The sequence below is a fragment of the Chrysemys picta genome, chromosome 15 (genome assembly GCF_011386835.1).
Source record: "Chrysemys picta bellii isolate R12L10 chromosome 15, ASM1138683v2, whole genome shotgun sequence".
In the NCBI taxonomy this organism is placed as follows: Eukaryota; Metazoa; Chordata; order Testudines; family Emydidae; genus Chrysemys; species Chrysemys picta.
This window is the reverse complement of record NC_088805.1, coordinates 4,426,292-4,449,639: the sequence shown is the minus strand read 5'-3', so window position 1 is coordinate 4,449,639 and position 23,348 is coordinate 4,426,292. Positions and strand designations below refer to the sequence as shown.

Here is a 23,348-nt window from a genome sequence, read left to right as displayed (position 1 = left end):
ATGCTCCCCCAGACTGTGAGTAGGAGAAGATGAGAGCAGGTAGATCCCAAGAAGAAATGCTGAGAGACCAAGGAAGAGCGAGCGGTAGAGGTGGCCTAAAGGTCACAGTGATGAAAAGCTCCTCGTATCACACCAGCTTTAGGTTGCTGCGTAAGTAACAAAGGGAAGAATATGTTCACACCCCAGACTGGCAGGGGCAGCTGCCGGGAGCACAGGTGGCTGTCAGCGGGATCTCCAGGCCCTAGCCGGATTGTTCCAAGTCCTGTACAAGGTAAGGGTCCGTCTCTCTGAGACTCTGGTAGAGTTCTTCTTGGGCCCGAGCTCCTTTCCGCTCAACCAGCTGCAATAAGGCTTCATTCATCACCTTTTGTTTGTTCTGCATACTAAGCACCTCCTCCTCTTCATCACTGTTCATTGCCTCTATGTCCCGTAAGCGCGCCAGGATGGGATAGATCACTCCCATTCGACGACGGAGCTTCTCCCGGTGCTTCTTCACAAAGGACTCGCCTCGAGCTAAAGGAGACACCAGCCCTGCATTACTCTGCTGGGTACGGGAGGTACAACACTGGGTTATTACAGTCCCACTAAATGACCCCATGTCACTGTGGGTGAAACAGCTTCCCCTGCACGGTAGGGCTGTTCTAGCTCAAAGTGTGTGGTCAGTTGCATGAAGTCATTCAGGCTGGAATATGGTTTGTAACGACCCATCCACGCTAACGCTGCAAGGGGCTGGGGCTCTGAGCAGCAGCCAGCACTGCTACACGTTCCAGACCATCCCACCAGCCTGTCCCGGGGGTACAGCGAGGGGTAAGGAGCTGACACTGAGCAAAGGAAAGCTTGGGGTGGACCTCAGGAGCACAACTCTCACCGGTGCCGTACAGAGGGATCCCTTTGTGAGGAAGGGATGGAATCTGTCACTGCACCAGGGCCGGCTCCAGGGCTTTTGCCGCCCCAGGCAGGCGCAAACAAACAAAACAAAAAAAAGCTGCGATCGGCAGCAATTTGGCGGGAGGGCCTTCGCAACGAGTGGGAGTGAGGGATTTGCCGCCGAATAGCTGGACCTGCCGCCCCCTCCTGAGAGGCCGCCCCAAGCACCTGCTTGGTAAGCTGGTGCCTGGAGCCGGCCCTGCACTGCACTGGACAAAGGCAAACGAGAAGGTCTTTCTCCATGTCTAATGTCTATGCTTCAAGCAGGAGGACCGGGCGTGTAGAGAAGAAATGGATTCCAGCTAAAACTTGTCAACATTTTTCAAACTTTTTTCCAAGTGGCTTTTTTAAAAAAATAAAACTTTATTTTTTATTCTGAAATTGTCCGATTTTTTTTTTTTTTTTAACAACCTCCTTCCCCTTTGAAATTGACAATCCAAAGGGTTTTCCCTCTTTGGTATTTTACTCATTTCCCCCACCCTCCCGCCTTCCCTTCACTCAGCACCTATTTCTAATTTTGCCACTGAAAAAAACATGGGGGGGGAGGGGAGGAGAGAAGAGTGAGAGGAAGGGGTAAAACTGGAGAGATTTAAAGTTTGGGGTTTCCAGGTTGAAAAAATTCAGAAATTTTTCTTGTAAATGTTTGAAGAACACCCCTAGAATTAATTATTTTTCCATTGAACATACTGTATTCTGACCAGCTTGAGATTGCGGAAACTGAAAGCTCTGTTAAAATAATACTGACCTGGGAGTGTTTGGGAGGATGCTGCAGGAATTTTAACGTCCCCTAAAAGACAAAGGGAAGGGATCAGTCGAACACCCTGTCACTTCTCTCATTAGCTGGAGGGTCCAGCAACATTAAAGACCATCAGAGGCTAGGGGCAATTAGCAAAGCTCTGCATTCCCAGAGACCATCTCCTGCTTTGCTAGCAGGTGTCTCAGCTTCTCTAAAGTTATACTGGAGTTTCTCCACCTCACAGGGAATCTTGAAATACTTGGTTAATTTCCTGAGGATAATTTCTGAACTCTCCAGAGGAACCATGATCAAAGGTCCTAAAAGTGCATTTAAACCACAGGACTTTGTTCAGTGGATTAGGATTTTTGCCATGGATAAGGAAGATGGCAGAGCTGAGACACCTGATTGAATGTACATCTCCTGCCTCTCTGTGCCCCCAACACACCTAACTTCAATACCTGGGAAGTTATCGTGATTCAACAATCAGTTTGCACCTAGAGGATAATAGCGTTATAAGGGAGAGCCAGCATGGGTTTGCCAAGAACAAAGCCTGCCAGCCCAACCAACCTAATTCCCTTCTTTGACAGGGTAACTGACTTAGTGGATAGAAGGGAAGCAGCAGATATGCTAAATCTTGATTTTAATAAGGGTTTTAACACAGTCCCTCATGACATTCTCATAAGCAAATTAGGGAAATGTGGTCTAAATTAAATTACTATAAAGTGAGTGCGCAACTGGTTGAAAGATGATACTCAAAGAGTAGTTATCAATGGTTTGCTGTCAAACTGGGAGGACCTATCTGGTGGGGTTATACAGGCATCAGTCCTGGGACTAGTCAATATTTTCATTAATGACTTGTATAATGGATTGGAGAGTATGCTCAGAACATTTGCAGATGTCACCAAGCTGGGATGGGTTGCAAGAACTGTGGAGGACAGATTTAGAATTCAGAACCACTTTGACAAATTGGAGAATTGGTCTGAAATCAACCAAATGAAATTCAATAAAAACAAGTGCAAAGTACTCCATGCAGGAAGCAAAAATGAAACGAGACCTATCTAATGGGGGATAACTGGCTAGGTGGTAGCACTGCCGAAAAGGATCTGGGGTTATAGTGGATCGCAAATTGAATATGAGGCAACAGTGGGATGCAGTGCCAGTTGCAAAAAAGGCTAATATCGTTCTGGGATGTATTAGCACGAACGTTGTATGTAAGACAGGGGAGGTAATTGCCCCAGTCCACTCGGCACTGATGAGGCCTCGGCTGGAGCCCTGTGTCCAGTTCTGGGCACCACACTTGAAGAAAGATGTGGGCAAATTGGAGAGAGTCCAGAGGGGAGCAACAACAGTGATAAAAGGGTTAGAAAACTTGACCTGTGAGGGAAGGTTAAAAAACTGGGCCTGTTTAGTCTTAAGAAAAGAAGACTGACGGGGGGAACCTGATAATAGTCTTCAAATATGTGAAGGGCTGTTACAACGAGGACAGGGATCAATTGTTCTCCATGTCCACTGAAGGTAGGACAAGAAGTAATTGGCTTAATCTGCAACAAGGGAGATTTAGGTTAGATATTAGGAGAAACTTTCTAACTCTAAGGGTAGCTAAGCTCCGGAATAGGCTTCCCAGGGAGGTTGTGGAATCCCCGTCATGGGAGGCTGTTAGGAACAGGCTGGACAAACACCTGTCAGGGATGGTCTAGGTCAGGGGTGGGCAAACTACGGCCTCTGGGCTGGATCCGGTCCGTGGAATTGCCCCCTGTGGTGCTGCGGTCCCGGCGCCGCTCTCAGAAGCGGCCCCCGGGCAGTGGGGCAGAGGGCTTGCCCTTGCCCTTGCCTCCAGGCACCGCCCCCCGCAGCTCCCATTTGCTGGGAATGGGGAACCATGGCCAATGAGAGCTTCGGGAGAGGTACCTGGAGGTGCGGCAAGGGCAGTGCACACAGAGCCCCCCCCCTCCCCCCCGCCCACAGGGGCCACAGCACTTCCTGGAACAGCGCGGAGCTGGGGACAGGGCAGGCATGCAGGGAGTCTGCCCTGGCCCCAGTGCGTGCCGCTGCCACCCCGGAGCCCGAACCCCTCCTGCACCCCGCCCCCCAACTCCCTGCCCTAAGCCCCCTGCCAGCACCTCGTGCCCCACCTGCACCCCAACCCCCTGCCCTGAGCTCCCTGCTGCACCTCTGTGCACCCCAACCCCTGCCCTGAGCCCCCTACCGCAGTCTGCACCCCACACTCCCTCCCACACCCCAACCCCCTGCCCTGGCCCTGCATACAATTTCCCCACCCAGATGTGGCCCTTGGCCCAAAAAGTTTGCCCACCCCTGGTCTAGGTTTACTTGGTCCTGCCTCAGCAAAGGGGGCTGCACTTGATGGCCTCTCAAGGTCCCTTCCAGCCCGACATTTCAGCAATTGTATGAGCTTCAGTCACCACGATCAGCTGCCCAGAAGTTCTGAGTAATGGTCTCAAGTTGCAGTGGAGGAGGTCTAGGTTGGATATTAGGAAAAACTTTTTCACTAGGATGATGGTGAAGCACTGGAATGGGTTCCCTAGGGAGGTGGTGGAATCTCCTTCCTTAGAGGCTTTTAAGGTCAGGCTTGACAAAGCCCTGGCTGGGATGATTTAGTTGGGGTTGGTCCTGCTTTGAACAGGGGTTGGACTAGATACCTCCTGAGGTCCCTTCCAACCCTGATATTCTATGATTCTGCTTCAACGTCTTACGTGTGATCCTACCTGGCCTCACAAATGTCTTCCAAACCAATTTCCCATCTTTTCTGTCTTTCATGTGAAGCTTGATTTCCTCCTCCATAGCCGTCATGTAGAGCTCAATATATCACTGCTGGTCTGCGGGGCTTCTATAGCAGAGCTCCAGTTGCTGCAGTAAAGATAAAATGACTTATGAGCGTCTCCCACCTCCACCAAGAGCAGGAGTGAACGATGCCCATTGTCTGCTGTGTCCATTGTGGTCTCTTGGCTTATACTTAGATTGGAAGCTCTTTGGGGCAGGTCCATCTTTTTGTTCTGTGTTTGTACAGCACCTGGCACAAGGGGGTCCTGGGCACTACCACCATACAACTAATGCATAATAATAATGAATTGTTCAGCTCGTTTTGATGCCTCAGTGGAAGTAGAGGACAATCCTACTTACGTCAGGTGTTATCTTTAGCTCTGATGTACCAGACACCTCATACTGAGATCCAAAGTACAGCGCACTGGTCTGAGGAGGTTTGGGAATGAGCTTTGACTCCCACTTCGTTTCTTCTTCTTCAATGGCCTGTAAATGTCAAGCATTGTCATTTCTGAGAGATACAAACAGGAACCTCTGACCCACAGCCAGCTCCGTCTTCACTCAGAGCATCTCGAGTTGGAAAGGGAAAAGGCCTGTGAGGTCACCTTGGCCATTCTCCAGCCAAAGCAGGCATATTCCCTACACTATGTTCTTCTGGGATCTAGTCCAGCCCAGTCAAAAATAATGCAGGTGATGGGACTGTCACCATTTCCCTGCTGGGAACCTCTTGGAGAGCCTACCAGACCTCACTCTCAGGAAGTGTTTCCTCAGACAAACCTGATCACCACTGAAAAGATGTCAAGTATCAGAGGGGTAGCCGTGTTAGTCTGGATCTGTAAAAAGCAACAAAGAGTCCTGTGGCATTGTGACGAAGTGGGACTGTTCTTAATGTTTCCTCTGAATACTGTGTGGGTGCCTCAGTTTCCCCTACGCATTTCTTAAGTCTCTAGGTGGTGGGGAAAGGCCAGTGTGCATAAATCACTGACACTGTGTCTCCCTGGCAACAAATGTCCAGGGCCCCTCCCCCCTCCCCTCCCCCCCCCGCAAGGAAATAGCTAAAGGTGAACAAAGAGATCAGGTGACCTCCTGGCCCAGGAAAGAGACAAAGCCGGGAGAAGGAGGGGCTGGAGGGGGTTTCAGAGTTGGAGCTACCTGGGGACTAGGAGTGAGGGCAGACGTGGGTGTCTGGCTCTCTGAACCCCATAATGGACCTGGCCGAGGGGTCCCGTTCGCCGCTGTACCTACAAGTTCTGTTTTAGATCGTGTTCCTGTCATCTAATAAACCTCTGTTTTACTGGCTGGCTGAGAGTCACGTCTGACTACGAAGTGGGGGGTGCAGAACCCTTTGGCTTCCCCAGGACCCCGCCTGGGTGGACTCGCTGTGGGAAGCGCACGGAGGGGCATATGGAGAATGCTCCCAGGAGAGACCCAGGAGGTGAAGCCGTGTGAGCTTCTTGCCCTGAAGACAATCTGCTCCGAGGGAGAGGAGGCTCCCCAAAGTCCTGACTGGCTTTGTGGGGAGCAGTTCCAGAGCATCGCCTGGGGATGCCATGACAACTGGTGGCAGAGGTGGGATGTACTGCACCCCGTGAATGGCGCTTCTTGCAGTAAGTGACTGGGGAGCAGTAAAACAGAAGGGGGATAACGAGGACTAGGCGTGCTGGAGGCTCAGAGAGGGACGGTTTCAGGGGGTGATTAACCCCTAGGAGTGTGTGACCAGCGAGAAGGACTGTTGGAGTAACGGGGTCCCCCTGAGGACTGCAGCGAGCAGTCTCAGGGGCGGAGGAGCTTGCCGCTCGACCCTGGGAGAGAGAAGGACGTTTGCAGTAACAGGGTTCCCCTGGGGATTGCAGCGAGTGGTCCCAGGGGCGGAGGAGTCTGAAGCTCGACCCTGGCAAAGAGGTGGTGACCATGAGAAGGGCTGGCACACTAGGGGTTCTTCCTGGAAACCAGGGGGGAGCTGAGAGCACACGGGCCTCTGAGTCCAAAGCAATTTGGGATCAGCGTAGTGATGGCCTATCACCATCTCCTCAAGAAGGACATTGTAATCCTGGCAAAAAGAGAGGGGTACGCATTGGGAAGTTCACCAAGGCCCAATTAATCGTGCAGCTGGAGGACGAAAACCGCTCTAAGGAGCAGATTCCTGACCAGACGGGGCTACAAGAGGATCTGGGAGCAGCTGGAGCAGTAGCCAGGCATCCCCGAGAGTCTGGTCCCCAACCAGACGGGGGTTTTCAGGATCGGGTTCCCCATCAGGGGATCGGAGACGGATGGGACTGGAGCTGAGTCCGAGAGAGCGAGAGGACCGTGAGAGACAGCGAGAGCCCGAGGAAAAGCTGCAGGAGAAGCAGCAGCAGCGTGGACTGGCGCTGGTGGAGCGGAGAGGCATAGGGGGCTCCCCAGGGGTGAGTGGGGATAGACCCCGGGCTGCCAGTTCCGCAGGGAGCCTCGACACTAAATTGCTGCCCCTGGGTTCTCTGCTCCCTGCCCTCTTTCTTTTCTTCCATTAAATGGCTGTTGATTCTGTCCATGCTTCATTCTTCTCCATGCTGGACTCTTTTACCCCTCTCTCCCACTGTAGGGTCTGCCCTGCCGACCCCCAGCCCTGGCTCACCCCCAACACCCGCTTCCTCCGTTCCTGCTCTCGCACTGTGGAGCTTCTCTGGCAGAAATCCTGCAGCCAGGGTGACTTCCTCCTACAAATGTGTTCTCTCCTCCTTCAGGTCCGCCATTGTCCTACCTGAATACCTCTACTCCTCCAACCTAACTTAACTGCACGCCCACAATCCCATCTGCCTTTTCACCATCTTTGACTCACGCCTGAAACCCTCCCCTCTCCCACCTCCACTTCTCTCTGCACAGGATCTCACCGATTTCTTCTAAGAGAAAAATGACAAAATACTGTGTGACCTTCCCCCTCCCCTCAGCTCCCTTCCCTTCCCTCTTCTCCTCCTCCTCCTCACTCTCTCCTCCTTCTCCCCTGTCATGGACGCAGAAGTTTCCCATCTTCTGTCCTCCTCTAACCCCTCCACTTGTCCCAGTGACCCCATCCCAGCTCCTGATCTCTTGCACGTCCACCCTTATGCCCTCCCTTACTTGTCTCCTTAGCCTTTCACTCTCCTCTAACTCTCTCCCCTCACAATATAAACATGCTTCAGTTCCTCCCATCTTAATAAAGCACCTTGACCCCACTTGCCTCTCCGGCTACTGCCCCATCTCTCTTCTCCTTTCCATCCCCACACTCACTGAACACGCGCTTTACAATCTCTGTCTGGAGTTCCTATTGCCCAGTTCCACCCTGGGCCCTGTACCAGGCCAGTGGCCACCCTGGCACTCCACTGAAATCACCCTTGCCCAAGTCTCTGATGTCCTCTTCCTAACCAAAGCTCAGAACCAGTGCTCCGGCCTCAGCCTTCTTGATCTGTCAGGTGCCTTTGACCATGCTCTTCTGCTTGAAATCTTGTGCTCCCCGGGCCTCCGTGACTCTGTCCTCTCCCGGTTCTCCTCCTGCCTCTCTAATCGCTCCTTCAGCGCATCCTTTGGAGCATCCGCCTCATCCTCCCCACAGCTCTCTGTGGGGGTTCCACAGACTCTGTCCTTGGTCCCCAGCACTGTACCTCTGGGTAATCTCATCACAAACACACATTCAACAACTGTCCCAACGCTGACCACGCTCAGATCTACCTCTGCTCCACACCTGTCTCCTTCTGGCCACACTAATCTCTCAGCCTGTCTCTCTGACGGCGTATCCTTGTGGATGTTTAGCTGTCAGATCAACCTCTCAATGGCTAAAACAGAGCTCCTAATCTTCCCTCCCCCCACCACCTGCTTTATTCGTCCTTCTGGACATCACATCCACCCTGACTGTCACTTAGGCCCATAACCTGGGTGTCATCTTCGATCCAACCTCTCTCTAGGTCCTCACGTCATGCAGATTCTTTCTGCAGAACATCTCTAAAGTCCAGTCTTTCCTGTCCATCCACACAACTCAAACTCTCGCTCAGGCTCCCTTCAGTTACTGCAACATCCTTCTCGCTGGCCTTGACTAATGCTGGCTCGCCCTGCTCATACCTATTCAGCGTGCTGCTGCGCTCTGCGAGCCCGTGGCTTTGGCCACGTCACCCCTTTCTGTGCATTCCTCTCTGACATCAAACGTAAGCTGCTTGTCTTCACTCTCAAGGCCTTTCATGGCCTGTCCCCCCGGAACCTCTCACCTCTCATTCACTCTCGAGCTGCCACCCCCCACCTCTGCTTGGCCACCCTCCAGTGCCCACTTGAGCCATTTTCAAACCAGCATCTTTGTGCTCCCTCCCCGGCTGCCCCTCACGCCTGAGAACTGGGGTTATTTCAGAAAAACGTGGGGGAGGGGACACAAAGTAAGCTTAACACAGCATCCCCTGTTCCGCCATCCCACTGAGGCTGTGGCTGCCTGTGGCGGGTGAATGCGGTGGGGGAGTCAGCAGGTTGGTCCTATCCTGGAGGGGGTTGTGCCAGTCCTATCCCCGGGGAAAGAGTGGGTGGAGGGCTAGTGCGGGCGGGTGTTTCACTAATGGCCAGGCTGGGGCAGGAATCAGGGCCCGTGTTCAGCTCTGGTCCAGGCCACCGCGACTGCTTACTGTCCGGCCAGTGGGGAGACAGGGCCAGCGCTGACAGCTTGCCAAAGAGCAGCCCTCACAGGCCCAAGGGAGACACAGCTGGGCTTCCTAGGTACTACCACAACACACCTAATACCATACAGTGCCTAGCACACTGGGTCCTGGGCATAGGCGTGCGCACGGGGTGTGCCGGGTGTGCCCAGGCACACCCTAATGCCCACGGGCCAGATCCGGCCCCTCAGGGCTTTGGATCTGGCCCGTGGGATTTGCCCCCCGTGGTGCCGCAGGCCCCGCACCGCTCTCAGAAGCGGCCGGCACCGCACCACGTCCCTGGGGCCCCGGGGGTGGGGGGCAGGCAGAGGGCTCCGTGCGTTGCTCCAGGTACCACCCCCCCCCGCAGCTCCCATTGGCCGGGAACGGGGAACCGCGGCTAACGGGAGCTTTGGGGGAGGTACCTGAGCCCCCTGCCGCACCTCGCACCCTTCCTGCACCCCAACCCCCTGCCCTGAGCACCCTGCCTGCACCCCGCCCACCAACTCCCTGCCCTAAGCCCCCTACTGCACCCCGCACCTCTCCTGCACACCAATCCCCTGCCCTGAGCCCCCTTCCTGCACCTCTCACCCCAACTCCCTGCCCTGAGCCCCCTCATACACCCCACACCCCTCCTCTGCCCCAATCCCTTGCCCTGAGCCCCTTCCTGCACACCGCATCCCTCCTGCACCCCGCACCCCCTCACGCACCCCCAACCTTTATGATGTTCGCCTTTAAAAAAAAAAAATTTCCTGGGTGCACACCCTAATGAAATGTGCTGTGCACACCTATGGTCCTAGGCAATGGCTGGAGCTCCTAGGTGCTACCGTAATACACCTAATAACGTACAGTGCCTAGCACACTGGGTCCTGGGCAATGGCTGGAGCTCCTAGGTGCTACCGTAATACACCTAATAACGTACAGTGCCTAGCACACTGGGTCCTGGGCAATGGCTGGAGCTCCTAGGTGCTATCGTAACACAAATTAATAAGAATAAAATAATAACAACTACACAGATGACACCATATATTTCAACTGTCTCTCTCCATTGGTATTAATTTTTTCTACAGCTGGCATAAGGCCGTGGCGTTCACATGCTGGGCGCTGAAGCTCAGCACAGCACAGGGCTCCCCACCCTGCGCTGGCAGGATTCCCTTAGCACAGGTTTTCCACGCAGAGTGGGGTGTCTGTTAGGACAGGGTGGGGTTGCAGCTACTCGGAGCTGCCCCACCACCAGTGCTCCTGCCCCACTCCCCATGAGCTCGTCCTGCTGGGAGAGGCTGGAGTCGGATTTGGGTCGATGCCCCAGTCCCTTCCCTTGTGGTGGAATCTTGTGCTTCAACATAAAAGTTTTCATTTATAAAAGAAAATCAAGCCTGCAGCTCCCGTGGTTTCAAAGATCAACTTCAAAACGTGACCCAGGTGAACCTGAGGCCGCGATGTCTGCCTGAGTCTGCCGAGAGCCGGAACCAACAGCTCTGAGGGGCGGGGATTCCATGTTCACATTCACAGGAAGGGGGGCAAACGCTGACTCTCTGACGGTGACAATGTAAAGGGCCGACACCGATAACCATTTCACAGCTCAGCAGAGGAGAGGGACAAGCATACAAGGAAGAGCTGCACAATCTATGCAAGTGGCAGCTCACTTCAGTCTCACAGCTGGGTGGGTTTTGGTTGTGGGTGGAGGATGGTAGAAGCTCACATTCCCCCTCCCCCCCTCCAAATGAACCCTGGAAGTAGCGGGGGCTCCCCACAGCCAGTGTTTCTACCACCCTTCTGCCTGGGAGAGGCTGGGACTGGAATCCCTGGGGGCTCCCTCAGTCAGTGCTCCTGCAGCACCACCTACTGGGAGAGGCTGGTACTGCACTAGCAGGGGGCTGCTCCAGAGCTCCTGTCATATTCTCTTGCTAGCGTTTCATTGTTTTTTCTGGAGGGTTTTATTCCTGCATCGCCTGATTTGTAATTTCGTGCAGCCCCTTACGTGTTTGTGCCTCGGGTTCTGCTTTGTCTGGAGAAGACGAATGTGGCTGGGCTTCCTCTCTGCCTTGTGCAGTTACAGCAGGAAAGTCACAGTCTGGAATGACAGGGAAACCACTATCATCTGAGATCATGTTCTGGGAAATAACCCGACACAGACTCAACAAGGAGTCTGGTGGCACCTTAAAGACTAACAGATTTATTTGGGCATAAGCTTTCGTGGTAAAAACATGCAACATACCTGACACGGACTGGAGATCCAGAGAGCAGTTTGCACCCTAGGGCCATTTGTTTGTGTTAGTAACACCAGCGCCGTCCCTGATCCCACCCCATAACTCCTCTGCCCTCCCACAGCCTAACGTTGTATTGCCTGTCTGCTGCACTAACGCCGCCACCAGGGCTTGGTCTAGAGCACGGCCAGCCTTCCTCCGTCAGTCCCTCCAGATCCAGGGTGCAGCCTGCCGCTCTCAGCCCTGGGCAGCTGCTTCGAAGGGAAAACCTTTCAAGTGGAAAACCCGGCGGCTCTCCTCGCCTTGCGGAGAGAGGAGGTCTGCCCCAGCAGCGCGCACTGCAGAACATGTGGCAAAGGGGGAGATCAGGACCCAGAGCCCCCTGAAGAGAAGTAACCCCGTAGCAGGCGTCACTTGGGGGCCAGCAGGCCTAGTGGGCAGGGCGTGGCTCAGCTGTCGCAAAGTCCGGGGCTGGCCTTGCTGGGTGTTCCATGGGCCTCCATCGGTCCCCAGTGCTCCCCGGGTTCTCCTGGCTGGATGGGGTGGGGGAGACCCAGGCCCTCCCTCTCTCCCCACTGAGTCCCGGCCCAGGGGGGATGGGGTGAGGAGAGGAGAGTCTGAGTCTCCTCTTGCTGATACATCAGAGCAGCCTCCACTGGGCCCCTTCCTACCTACCCCGCTCTCTGTTCAGCTGGGGCATGGTCTCAGTCCCCTGCCCCCGCAGGGCGTTCCCAGTGCCTCCCAACAGCCCTGAGAGTCACTGGTGCTCGCCAGCGCCCTTCTCAGTGCCCAGCTAGTCTCCCTCGTCTGGGAGCAGGGGCGGGAAAAGGGTCAGGCCCCTGCTCGGCTGGGTCTGACCCACAGTCCAGACCCTTCTCCTGGGGATTGCTGTCCCAGGACTGCTTCCCTGCAGCCAGCCTCTCCTCTCCCTCCCCGCACTGGCTTTCAGGCCCCTTTGGAGCAGGGCCCCCATTTGGAGCATGCTCTGCAGCTGCGGGGAGGGGAGGCATCCTTCGCGGCCCAGTCCTGCTCCATTGCTCCCTTAGCCTTTGTGTGTGCCCTGTAACCCCATCACCATCCCCGTCCCACCCATTCCCCCAGCCCTGCTCCTGCTCTCACCCCTTTTGCTGCCATGCGATATCCCCAGATGACTGTGTCCCTCTGCCCCATTGCACGGTGCCATCCCCAGCCCCTTGAAAGGCATCAGCCACCCTTCCCCCACCACCCCCTCTTCTGGCCTCCCCACCCAGTCCCGGCTCCGGCACTGCTCTCCCTGCTCCCCCTCCCATCCTCGCCCTGCAAAGCCCGGCACTTACTGTGCTAAACCAAATGGGCAGTGTCATGCACACCTTGGGCAGGGCTCCTGCTAGCGGGTCGGGTCTCTGTTCCAGACAGGGACTGGCCACAGAGCTGCCTTCCTAGAGACCCCCCACGCGTGTTCACTGTAAGACCCTGGAGTGCCCTGCCAGGCATGGCTGAGGTTGGCTTCCATAAGGTATCAATCAGATGGCAAGACAGTGGACGTGTGAAATCGTGCTGCTATGTCATTCCTGGGAATGCTGATTAGTAAGAAAAGACTCGGGTGGCTTGGCCATGGCCAGTGAATCCAGGATCCAAAAGGGTTGGGGGATGCAGAAGGGGGCTCAGAATAGGAAGTTGGGGTGCAGGAAGGATGTAGGATGTGGCTGGAGGCTGAGGGCAGAGAGTTGGGGTGCAGCAGGGGGTTGGGGTGCAGGCAGGGGGTTGGGGTGCTGGCTGGGGGTTCAGGGCAAGGGGTTGGAGTGCAGGGGGCAGGAGGGAGTGCGAGGTGTGGCAGAGGGTTGGGGTGCAGGCAGGAGGTTCAGGGCAGGGGGTGGGGTGTGGGGTGCAGGCGGGAGTGCGAGGTGTGGCTGAGGGTTGGGGTGCAGGCAGGGGGCTCAGGGCAGGGGGTTGGGATGTGGGGTGCAGGCGGGAGTGCGAGGTGTGGCTGAGGGTTGGGGTCCAGGCAGGGGGCTCACGGCAGGGGTTTGGGGTGCAGGATGGCATTGGGCTGTGGCCTGGAGCCGCTCACCTAGAGAAATAGCCCCGCAGGCCGCGTGTTGGAGACCCCTGGCCTAGGCCGAGCACTCAGGGATTTCCATCAGCCTGCTCAATGGCAAATGCAGCCCCCCAAAGAAGGGAAGAAGAATGGAAGTGAGAGTAAAGCTGGACCATCCGCTGAGCTGCTGCTCTCAAGTGAGCAGAGCCGGGGCGAGAAGAGGGAGAACTCGAAGGTGGCTGGCGGCAGTAGGGAGGAGAAGCAGTTTGGGAGGCAGGAGAGGAGAAATAAATAGTTAATGAGAAATGCTGCCGGCTCTCTCTTGTGTGCTGAAGGGTTGAAAAGGGGTCTCTTTACTATCAGGCTAAACTTTCAAATAGCTGTGTATGGGGGGGGGCGGTCTATAAAGGTAAGAGGTCGCTCTAGGGGCTTGAAGTCCCAGATTCTCGGGCTATTGCCTCCTTCTACCAGCTGATCTCAACCCAGCAACTCCCTCAGGTGGTAGCAGTAGTGAGCTCTTGTCCTCCTTTTCTGGACTAGCCACCAGAAAAAGGACACGATCCATGTGGCCAAGGAAAGAGAGAGGCAGTGTTGCCTGTTACCATGGCTCTTGTGAGGGAACACGGCAGGTTACTTTGGACTAGGTAGGCGCCACATGTCTCCAGACCTGCACCTCCCGAGGCTCCAGAGACTTCGCTCCCGATCCCAGAGCGTCCTCAGAGTCCTAAAGCGCCAGATGGATTCTGGCTTCTCCCCCCACCTCAGCAGTCCAGAAAAAGTGATTTGTAGACATGTTCTGTGTCCTCTCCTGCCACACTCCCCTGTTGGCAACTAATGCAGTCACAGAGTCCAGGCTCGGTGACAGGCATTGCTCTGGGCTGGGACAAGCAGGAGGACATGAGCTACAATCGATCCCCCTGTGCGTGGGCTGAATGGGCAACCTCTCTCCTGCCATCTCTGCTTTCCAGCCCACAGGCACTAAGGAGAAGGTGATGCACTTACCCCAAAGGCGGAGGTGGGAAGAAGCAGAGTGAAGAGGAGATCAGAGCGCCATCCCATAGCATTCCTCCTAGAGTCTCTCCAACCACCACCTGGCTCCTTCCTGCCGTAGGCCGCAGCCCCTAGGTTCCACAGGGACTTTCTGAATTAACCCTCTAGAAAGCTGCCTCTGGCTTCCTACAAGCTCTCACACGGCCCTGTCACGGGAGGTAAGGAATAAGGTCCTGCCTCCCCCAACTGCTCGGGGGAATCCTCTCCGAGAATCAGTGCAGGGCTTTATGCAGCTCAACAAACAGATCCCTTTGTGTGGTGTTGTCAAGAAGCTTCACCCCCCGCTTGGCAGCTCTTTTTAGAGCAACATTAACTCCCCCAGGGATTTCTGCCCTAAATGCTCCAGGCCTGAGGGAAGGATTCTGTGGAAAACAGGCCTTTCCCTTGCTCCAATCCAGGCTCTGCTGTTCTGATGCTGCAGAGGCTTGAGGGTTCCTGGAGAGCATGCTGCAACGCCAGCAATCCCATGGGGCCTCAGCCCTCGGGACATGTTCTCCTTCTCCCCCAGCACCGTGCAATGGAGGGAAGAAAGGGACACGGGAGATGGTGGTGTGTCTCACTGCAGGATGGGTTATCCGTAAGCCAGGAACACCAGTGTGGACGCAGGGGAATGCTGTGCTGTGGTGTATGTGCCCTGCAGGATATCACTCGTGAAGGGAAGCAACACTGCTCTTGGCAGCGGAATCTGTGTGACGAACTGGGACTGTTCTTGCTGGGGTGTGTGAATGCTGACAGGGGAGTGTGACTAGGATGGTCTGCATCGGGGGATGGGAGCCGGCCCAAGGGAACATACCTGAGCTTGTAACATGAGAACCCAGGAGGGGGTTGGAGGTCAGATGACTCCGGGGCCCGGGAAACTGAACAAAGGCTGTGGGAGGGGTCGCTGAAGGCAGAGGGCTGGAAGCAGGCTGGAAGGAGGCTGGAGAGATGGCTGGGAGGCAGAGATGGCTCTGACCCCCCAAGGGGGTGGGCTGGCATGCCCTGGGACCCCAAGCTGGACCTAACTGAGGGGGGCCCTGTTGTCTGTGCCTGCAAGACCTGTCTTGGACTGTATTCCTGTCATCCAAATAAACCTTCTGCTTTACTGGCTGGCTGAGAGTCATGGTGAATCGCAGGAAGCCGGGGGTGCAGGGCCCTGAGTTCCCCAATACTCCGTGACAACTGGTGGCAGCGGTGGGATCTACTGCACCCCGTGGACGGCGCTTCCCGCAGTAAGTGACTGGGGAGCAGTAAAACGAAGGGGGATGGACGGGAACCAGGCCTGCTGAAGAGTGGGAGAGAGACGGTTATTACCCCTGGGAGTGTGTGACCAGCGAGAAGGACTTTTGCAGTAACAGGGTCCCCCGGGGGGATCGCAGCGAGTGGTCCCAGGGGCGGAGGAGTCTGCAGCTCGACCCTGGCAGAGAGGTGGTGACCTCGAGAAGGGCTGGCACACTAGGGGTCCCCCTGGGAACTGTGGGGAGCTGTGAGCACACAGGCCGGTGAGTGGCCAGCAGGAAGATGTATGCCAAGCGGCTTAAGAGCGACCTGGTGGAGCTGTGCAAGCAGAGGCAGCTGCGCATTGGGAGGCTCACCAAAGAACAGCTCATTGCCCAGCTGGAGGCGGAAGATCGTGCGAATGAACTGATCCCTGTGTCTCAGGGAAGCAGCCTGGCAAATGCAGCGCAGGCACCAGTGTCTGTCCCAGCTGGGAGTGGTCAGCCGGCTGCTGAGGGCTTCCCGAGACCCCTCCTTCCTATACCTAGGGGAAGGGTGGGGAGGAGCCCAGCAAATACCGAAGGCGCCGTGACCCCCCCGGCCAGCAGGGGGTCCCCCCGGCGAAGCTCGCCGGCCAGCAGAGGATCCTCCCGGCGACGTTCGGCATCCGGGGAGCGGAATTGGCTGGAATGGGAGAAAGAGCTAAAACTGAGAGAGCTGGAGGATCGTGAACGACAGAGACAGCATGAACGGGAGGAGAATGAGAGACAGAGACAGCATGAAGAGCGACAGCGTCAGCATGACCTGGAACTGGCGAGATTGAAGGGCAGCGAACCCCCGGCTGCGGTGAGTGAGGGGGGACCCAGGACTGCACGGAGCTTTGATAAGTGCATCATGGCCCCATACAAGGAGGGGGAGGACATGGATGACTTCCTGGAGGCCTTTGAGACGGCCTGCGAGCTGCACCGGGTGGATCCCGCGGACAGACTCCGGGTCCTTACCCCCTTACTGGACCCCAAATCCGTGGCATTGTACCGCCAACTGGGAGAGGCAGAGAAAGGGGACTACGAACTATTCAAAAGGGCCCTGCTACGAGAGTTTGGGCTGACTCCTGAGATGTACCGGGAAAGGTTCCGGGGTCAAGATAAAACCCCTGAGATCTCATATTTGCAACTAGCCGTCCGCATGGAAAGATACGCCAGCAAGTGGGCTGGTGGGGCCCAGACGAAGGAGGACCTGATTAAACTGCTGGTACTGGAGCAACTGTATGAGCGGTGCCCATCCGACCTGAGGCTGTGGTTGGTGGACAGAAAGCCAGAGAACCCGCGACACGCCGGGCAGCTGGCTGATGAGTTTGTAAAGAGCCGGTCAGGGGGTGGCAGGGAGGAGCCCCAAAGGAACAGGCCCGCCGCGATGCAGAGAGAGAGTCACCCTGGGACCTCCCAAAGAGGGAATATGGGGAATCCCCCCCCACGGGGAATGCCCAGCGTCAGGGACAACCGACCGGCTCGAGGGGACCCACAGGACATGAGCTGCTATTACTGCGGCCGAAGAGGCCACGTTCGGGCCCAGTGCCCCAAGCTCAAGGACAGACTGAGCAGACCGAACCCGCATAGGGTTAACTTGGTAGAGGCCCAGACGGACGAGGGGCAGGCTTCTCACGCAAGAGGGGCTGGCAGCTTATCAACTGCTCAAGAGAGAGAAGGGCCCCAGGCCAGCTCCTCTAGGGGGCTGGATGCCCCAGACTCAGGGTTTTTGGTTTATACGGTGGGCGCGGGGCTGTCCCTCCGGAGAGAGTACCTTGTTCCCCTGGAGGTGGATGGGAGGAAGGTCAATGGATACTGGGATACGGGCGCAGAGGTGACGCTGGCCCGGCCCGAGGTGGTGGCCCCAGATCAGGTGGTGCCCAACTCCTACCTGACCCTGACGGGGGTGGGCGGAACACCAGTCAAAGTGCCCGTGGCAAGGGTACACCTGAAGTGGGGGGCCAAGGAGGGCCCCAAGGATGTGGGGGTACACCCGTATCTGCCCACTGAGGTATTGATGGGGGGGGACCTGGAGAACTGGCCAAGCAACCCCCAAAAGGCACTGGTTGTGACCCGCAGTCAGAGCCGGCGAGGGGCCCTGCGCCCTGGCCTTGGGGGGGGTGCCTTGCCTGAGGCGCAGGACCCTAACCTGGTGGGGAGGGAACGCCCAGGGACGCGGCTCAGGGAGGCTGCAGCTTCGGACCCAGCGGGCGAGAAAGAGCAGGTGGCCATCCCTGTCCCAGCTGCTGAGTTCCAGGCCGAGTTACAGAGAGACCCCTCCTTGCGGAAGATAAGGGACCTGGCCGACCTCAATGCGGTACAGACCATGGAACGAGGTGGCCGGAAAAGGTTCCTGTGGGAGAAGGGGTTCCTGTACCGAGAATGGGCTCCCCCAGGGAAAATGGAGTCAGGGGGGATCAGGAGGCAGCTGGTGGTACCCCAGAAGTATCGCCGCCAGCTGCTGTGCCGGGCCCATGACATTCCCCTCTCAGGGCACCAGGGAACCTGGCGTACCCAGCAGAGGCTGCTACGGAGCTTTTACTGGCCTGGGGTCTTTGTTACTGTCCGACAGTACTGCGGATCCTGTGACCCCTGTCAGAGGGGGAGGAAGGCCTGGGACAAGGGGAAAAGAGCTTTAGGACCCTTGCCCAGCATAAAGGATCCTTTCCAGAGGGTGGCCAAGGTTAAAAGGGCGGCTCTAAACCAAGAGAGCCCAAAGCACAGACCTCCAGACTGGAGCGCTGGGAGAAGACCACAGCCCAGTTGGAACCCCAGAGGTATGGGGGTGGGAAAAGGGCACAGGCCGCATAAACCTTCCCACATGCGAACTGCGAGTGCCATCAAGCACCCCCGACCTAAGGGGGGGCGTGGAACGGAAGGGGCCTGGTGTAACTCCCACCAAGGAACTGGAGGGATGCGGGGGCATCCATGGGAACGGGGGTAGGTTCGAACTTCCCCGGGTCACTGGCTAAAGTGACCCTGCTCAGTTCGGTCTCGAAGGGGGGAGAGATGTGACGAACTGGGACTGTTCTTGCTGGGGTGTGTGAATGCTGACAGGGGAGTGTGACTAGGATGGTCTGCATCGGGGGATGGGAGCCGGCCCAAGGGAACATACCTGAGCTTGTAACATGAGAACCCAGGAGGGGGTTGGAGGTCAGATGACTCCGGGGCCCGGGAAACTGAACAAAGGCTGTGGGAGGGGTCGCTGAAGGCAGAGGGCTGGAAGCAGGCTGGAAGGAGGCTGGAGAGATGGCTGGGAGGCAGAGATGGCTCTGACCCCCCAAGGGGGTGGGCTGGCATGCCCTGGGACCCCAAGCTGGACCTAACTGAGGGGGGCCCTGTTGTCTGTGCCTGCAAGACCTGTCTTGGACTGTATTCCTGTCATCCAAATAAACCTTCTGCTTTACTGGCTGGCTGAGAGTCATGGTGAATCGCAGGAAGCCGGGGGTGCAGGGCCCTGAGTTCCCCAATACTCCGTGACAATCTGGGCAACAAGGAAGAGGAGATGGAAATTCTCCCTGGGAAGGGGAAATGGGGAAACCCGGGGGGACGATGGGTATGTCGCTGGTTACAGCCCACTGAGGTAGGGGAGAGAGGATACAAAAAGTGGTGGGCAGGGAGGTGGTTCTCAAACTCTGGGTCAGGACCCCAAAGTGAGTTACAACCCCATTGTAATGGGGTCACCAGGGCTGGCTTAGACTTGCTGGGGTCTGGGGCCAAAGCTGAAGTCCGAGCCCCCCTGACTGAGGGAGAAGCCAAAGCCTGAGGGCCTCAGCCCTAGACAGTCAAGCTCGGGTTGCAAGCCCCTTGTCTGGGGCTGAAGCCCTTGGGCTTCGATTTTGGCCTCCCCACGCAGGGTGGGGGGATTTGGGCTTTGGCTTTCCCCCCACACCCAGGGTCGGGAGGGCTCAGGCTTCGGTCCCCCCTCCTGGGGTTGTGTAGTAATTTTTGTTGTCAGAAGGGGGTCGGAGTGCAATGCAGTTTGAGAGCCCCTGCATTAGACACATCATTACCTGTTTTACGTTCTTGGTTATTGAGAACCCCGGACCTCGAATGGACAGGGATCAAGCTGCCACTGACACAGCCCAGCAGATGAACCGGTGGGGGGCTGACACCATTCACTGAATCCAAACCAGAGAGCAGGAAATGTTTCTCCTTTTGCACCTGTCTATGACTTGTGGGAAGAAATTAGGTTAGCCCGGGGGACTTCCTACTGGGAGACAGACAGGGGCGGTCTCACGTAGCCAGGAGTAAATCGTCCTTGGCCATTTAAAAAAATTATAGATACTTTTCTAATACAAAGTTTTGTGCCCAACTAGGAGTGACTCTATTGTGGGCCTCCTTGTGTTGGATAAAGATGAACTGATCACTGGACTGGATGTCCGTGGTTGCTCTGGGGCCAGTGATCATGACTTGACTATTCAGTAAGGACCAGTATCCTTACTGGTTTTGGAACAAATTGATAAATTAAACAGCAATAAGTCACCTGTCCTTTAAATCCGCTTCCACACCAGATGCCTGGAGGAGAGCTAATATGACACCAATGCATAAAAAAGGCTCCAGAGATGCTCCTGGCAATTACAGGCAACTAAGGCTAACTTCAGTACCAGGCAAATTGGGTGAAATTATAAAGAGCACAATTATTAGACACAGAGATAAACATAATTTGTTGGGGAAGAGTGAACATGGTTTTTGTAAAGGGAAATCATGCCTCACGAATTTACTAGAATTCTTTGAGGGAGTCAACAAGCATGTAGATAAAGGTGATCCCGTGGATATAGTGTATTTAGATTTTCAGAAAACATTTGAGAAGGTCCCTCCCTTGGCTCTGAAGCAAAATGGGATAAGATGGAAGGTCCTCTCTGGGATATGTAACTGGTTCAAAGGCAAGAAAGAAAGGGTCTGACTAAGTGGTCAGTTTTCAGAATGGAGAGAGGTAAATAGTGGTGTCCCCTGGGGCTCTGTACTGGGACCAGTTCTGTTCAACATACTCCTAAGTGATCTGGAAAAAGGGGTAAAAAGTGAGGTGGCAACATTTGCAGGTGATACAAACCAACTCAAGTTAGTTAAGTCCAAAAGAGAGTGCAAAGTGTGACAAAGGGATCTCACCAAACTGAGTGACTGGGCAACAAAAAGGCAGATGAAATTCAATGTTGATAAATGCAAAGTAATCAATTACAACATGTCAGGGAAGATTCTAGGCATCAATGATCTGATCTTTGGGTTGATGGCAGTAAACAGATTCCCATAAGGCTCCCTCTCTCCCTCTTCCCAAGAGCCACCCTCATCCTCTCTCCCCTTTCTGCTCCCGCATCCTCTGCAAACTTTCGAAGATGGATGCCTCGTGATGGCCTTCGCTCATGGGGATGTTGCCTAGTGGTCAGGGTTTCGGCCTTTTTGGGGGGAAGGGCGCAGCAGATGGTGGGGGAGCCCAGGGCCTCCCACTGGGCTCTGACCCAGGCTACTCTGGGGCAACTGTGACGTTACTGACATAAACTGGGACCGTATAGATCATTGTTGCAACCAAGGTCCTGTAGTGGCACCCAAATCTTGTATAAAGGGGGTCAAATGGGGTGTCTAGGACAAGGTTATGGTTTACTGGTTATGATCATGCTGTCTATATGTGTGTATCAGTTTTGTAGTTGAAGTTATGAATATTGGCTCTATACTGTCTGTATGGCAAACTTATGCTATGCTTCTGGGTGACATCCCAGACAAGCTGAGATTAGCTCTGCCTAGCCTGCTTGATGGCCCATTAAGGACCATCAGCTATACAATGGACCCATTGAGAGAAGACAGATACGCCTTGTAACTCAGCAAAGTATGCAGGGACTGGCCCATGTGACTCCAGACTCCATTTTGCTGTAATTTTCCACAGTAAGAACAAAGAGGTGTTCTTACACCTGGAAAAGACTATATAAGGCTGATGCCTCATCTCCATCTTGTCTTCAATCCTGCTTCATACCTCTGGAGGAACTTTGCTACAAACTGAAGCTCTGAACAAAGGACTGAGGACCCATCCCAGCGGGGGATGTATTCCAGAGACTTGATTCGAACCTGCAGTTTATTCCATTGCTGCTGCAAGCCTGAACCAAGAACTTTGCCATTACTGTATGTAATTGATTCCATTTTACCAATTCTAACTCTCATCTCTATCTTTTTCCTTTTATGAATAAACCTTTAGATTTTAGATTCTAAAGGATCGGCAGCAGCGTGATTTGTGGATAAGATCTGATTTGTATATTGACCTGGGTCTGGGGCTTGGTCCTTTGGGATCAGGAGAACCTTTTTCTTTTACTGGGGTATTGGTTTTCATAACCATTTGTCCCCATAACGTGTGGCCCTGGTGGTAATACTGGGAAACTGGAGTGTCTAAGGAGATTGCTTGTGAGACTTGCGGTTAGCCAGTGGGACGAGACCGAAGTCCTCCTAGTCTGGCTGGTTTGGTTTGCCTTAGAGGTGGAAAAACCCCAGCCTTGGGCTGTAACTGCCCTGTTTTAGCAATTTGTCCTGAGTTGGCACTCTCAGTTGGGTTCCGCCAAAACCGCATTGTCACAGCAACACAAGGGGGTGACCCTTCCTAGCACCCCGCTATTGTCCAAAGTTCGCAGTTTATCACAGGAAGCTCTGAAGGGTGCGTGGCAAAGGGGAGTCATGCGATGGGGCGGGGGGTTGCAGAGGAGCAAGGGGGAGTCATGTCATGGTGTCAGGGGTTGCAATGGGGGGAGGGGGAGTCATGCCATGGGGCGAGGGGTTGCAATGGGGCCGGTCCCCCCCGCTCACCTGGAGGTGAAGACCTTGGAGCAGCTGACGGAGGGGCTCAGGTCGCACATGGCCCGGTACCCGGGGTCCCGCTCCCGCGAGCTCTCCACGTGCAGCGCGTACACAGAGAGCGCCAGCCCCAGCGCGCACAGCACGAGCCGCAGCGCCCACTCCCAGCCCGGCGGCGCCATCTCCTACTGCCACTGCACGCCGGGCACGGGCTCGCCCCCACTGGCCCGCACACCTGCCAATCAGCAAACGGCTCCGGCCCATTGGCTGCCCCTTCAGGAGGTGGGATGGCAGAAGCAAGGGATTCTGGGACTTGTAGTTTTATGTACCAGTGGAGGAGAAGGGGGAGCTATGGTGCTTATGGGGAGGAGTCTAGTGCTTGGACCAGAGCCCTGGGGTAGCAGGGGGCTCCGGGGGCTATTTAAAGTGCCGGGGCTCCAGCTACCTCTGCTGCCTCGGTCCTCTAAATAGCCACGAGAGCCCCACAGCTTCCCCAGGGCTCCGGCAGCTATTTAAAGAGCCAAGGTGGTAGAAGCAGGGGGGCCCCTGCCCTACCTGCAGCCAGCCCCTGCTGCACCCCCTGCCCTGCCTCCAGCAGCGTACCCCCTGCCCCCACCAGCCCGTCTCCAGCCAGCCCCTGCCTGCAGCCAGCCCCTGCTGCACCCCCTGCCCACACCAGCCCCGCACCCCCTACCCTGCCTGCAGCCAGCCCCTGTCTCCACCTTCTCTCAATGGGTCAATTGTATAGCTCATGGTCCTTAGTGGGCCATCAAGCAGGCTAGGCAGAACTAACACCAACTTGTCTGGTGTTTTCCCGGAAGCATAGCACAAGCTTGAAATACAGACAGTATAGAGCCAATATTCAGAACGTCAACTACAAAACTGATACACATATACAAATAGCATAATTATAATCAGCCAATCAGAACCTCTCCATAGACCCCTTCCATGACAATCTTTATACAATATTGGCTGCAAATATATAACAGTGGTCACAACGGTGATCTATACAGT

At 55.5% G+C, this 23,348-nt stretch overlaps 1 protein-coding gene across 1 annotated transcript; it reads right to left on the bottom strand.

Annotated features, from left to right (window-relative positions):
• Nucleotides 1-241: 241 nt before the first annotated feature.
• Nucleotides 242-4,526, bottom strand: LOC135975788 (caspase recruitment domain-containing protein 8-like). The gene is made up of 3 exons (XM_065568258.1): nt 4,387-4,526; nt 1,673-1,714; nt 242-513 (listed from the first exon to the last, which is right to left on the bottom strand). The coding sequence occupies exons 1-3, from the start codon at nt 4,469-4,471 to the stop codon at nt 242-244; spliced, it is 399 nt and encodes a 132-aa protein (XP_065424330.1). The 5' UTR covers nt 4,472-4,526.
• Nucleotides 4,527-23,348: the final 18,822 nt, after the last annotated feature.

Excerpts from the sequence above, each read along its gene's own strand:
- LOC135975788 (XM_065568258.1), bottom strand. The coding sequence starts at position 4,471 with ATGACGGCTATGGAGGAGGAAATCAAGCTTCACATGAAAGACAGAAAA. Across the intron at positions 1,715-4,386 it reads GAAGACATTTGTGAGGCCAG|GGGACGTTAAAATTCCTGCA; the intron begins GTAGGATCACAC and ends TTTGTCTTTTAG. Across the intron at positions 514-1,672 it reads ATCCTCCCAAACACTCCCAG|CTCGAGGCGAGTCCTTTGTG; the intron begins GTCAGTATTATT and ends TGTCTCCTTTAG.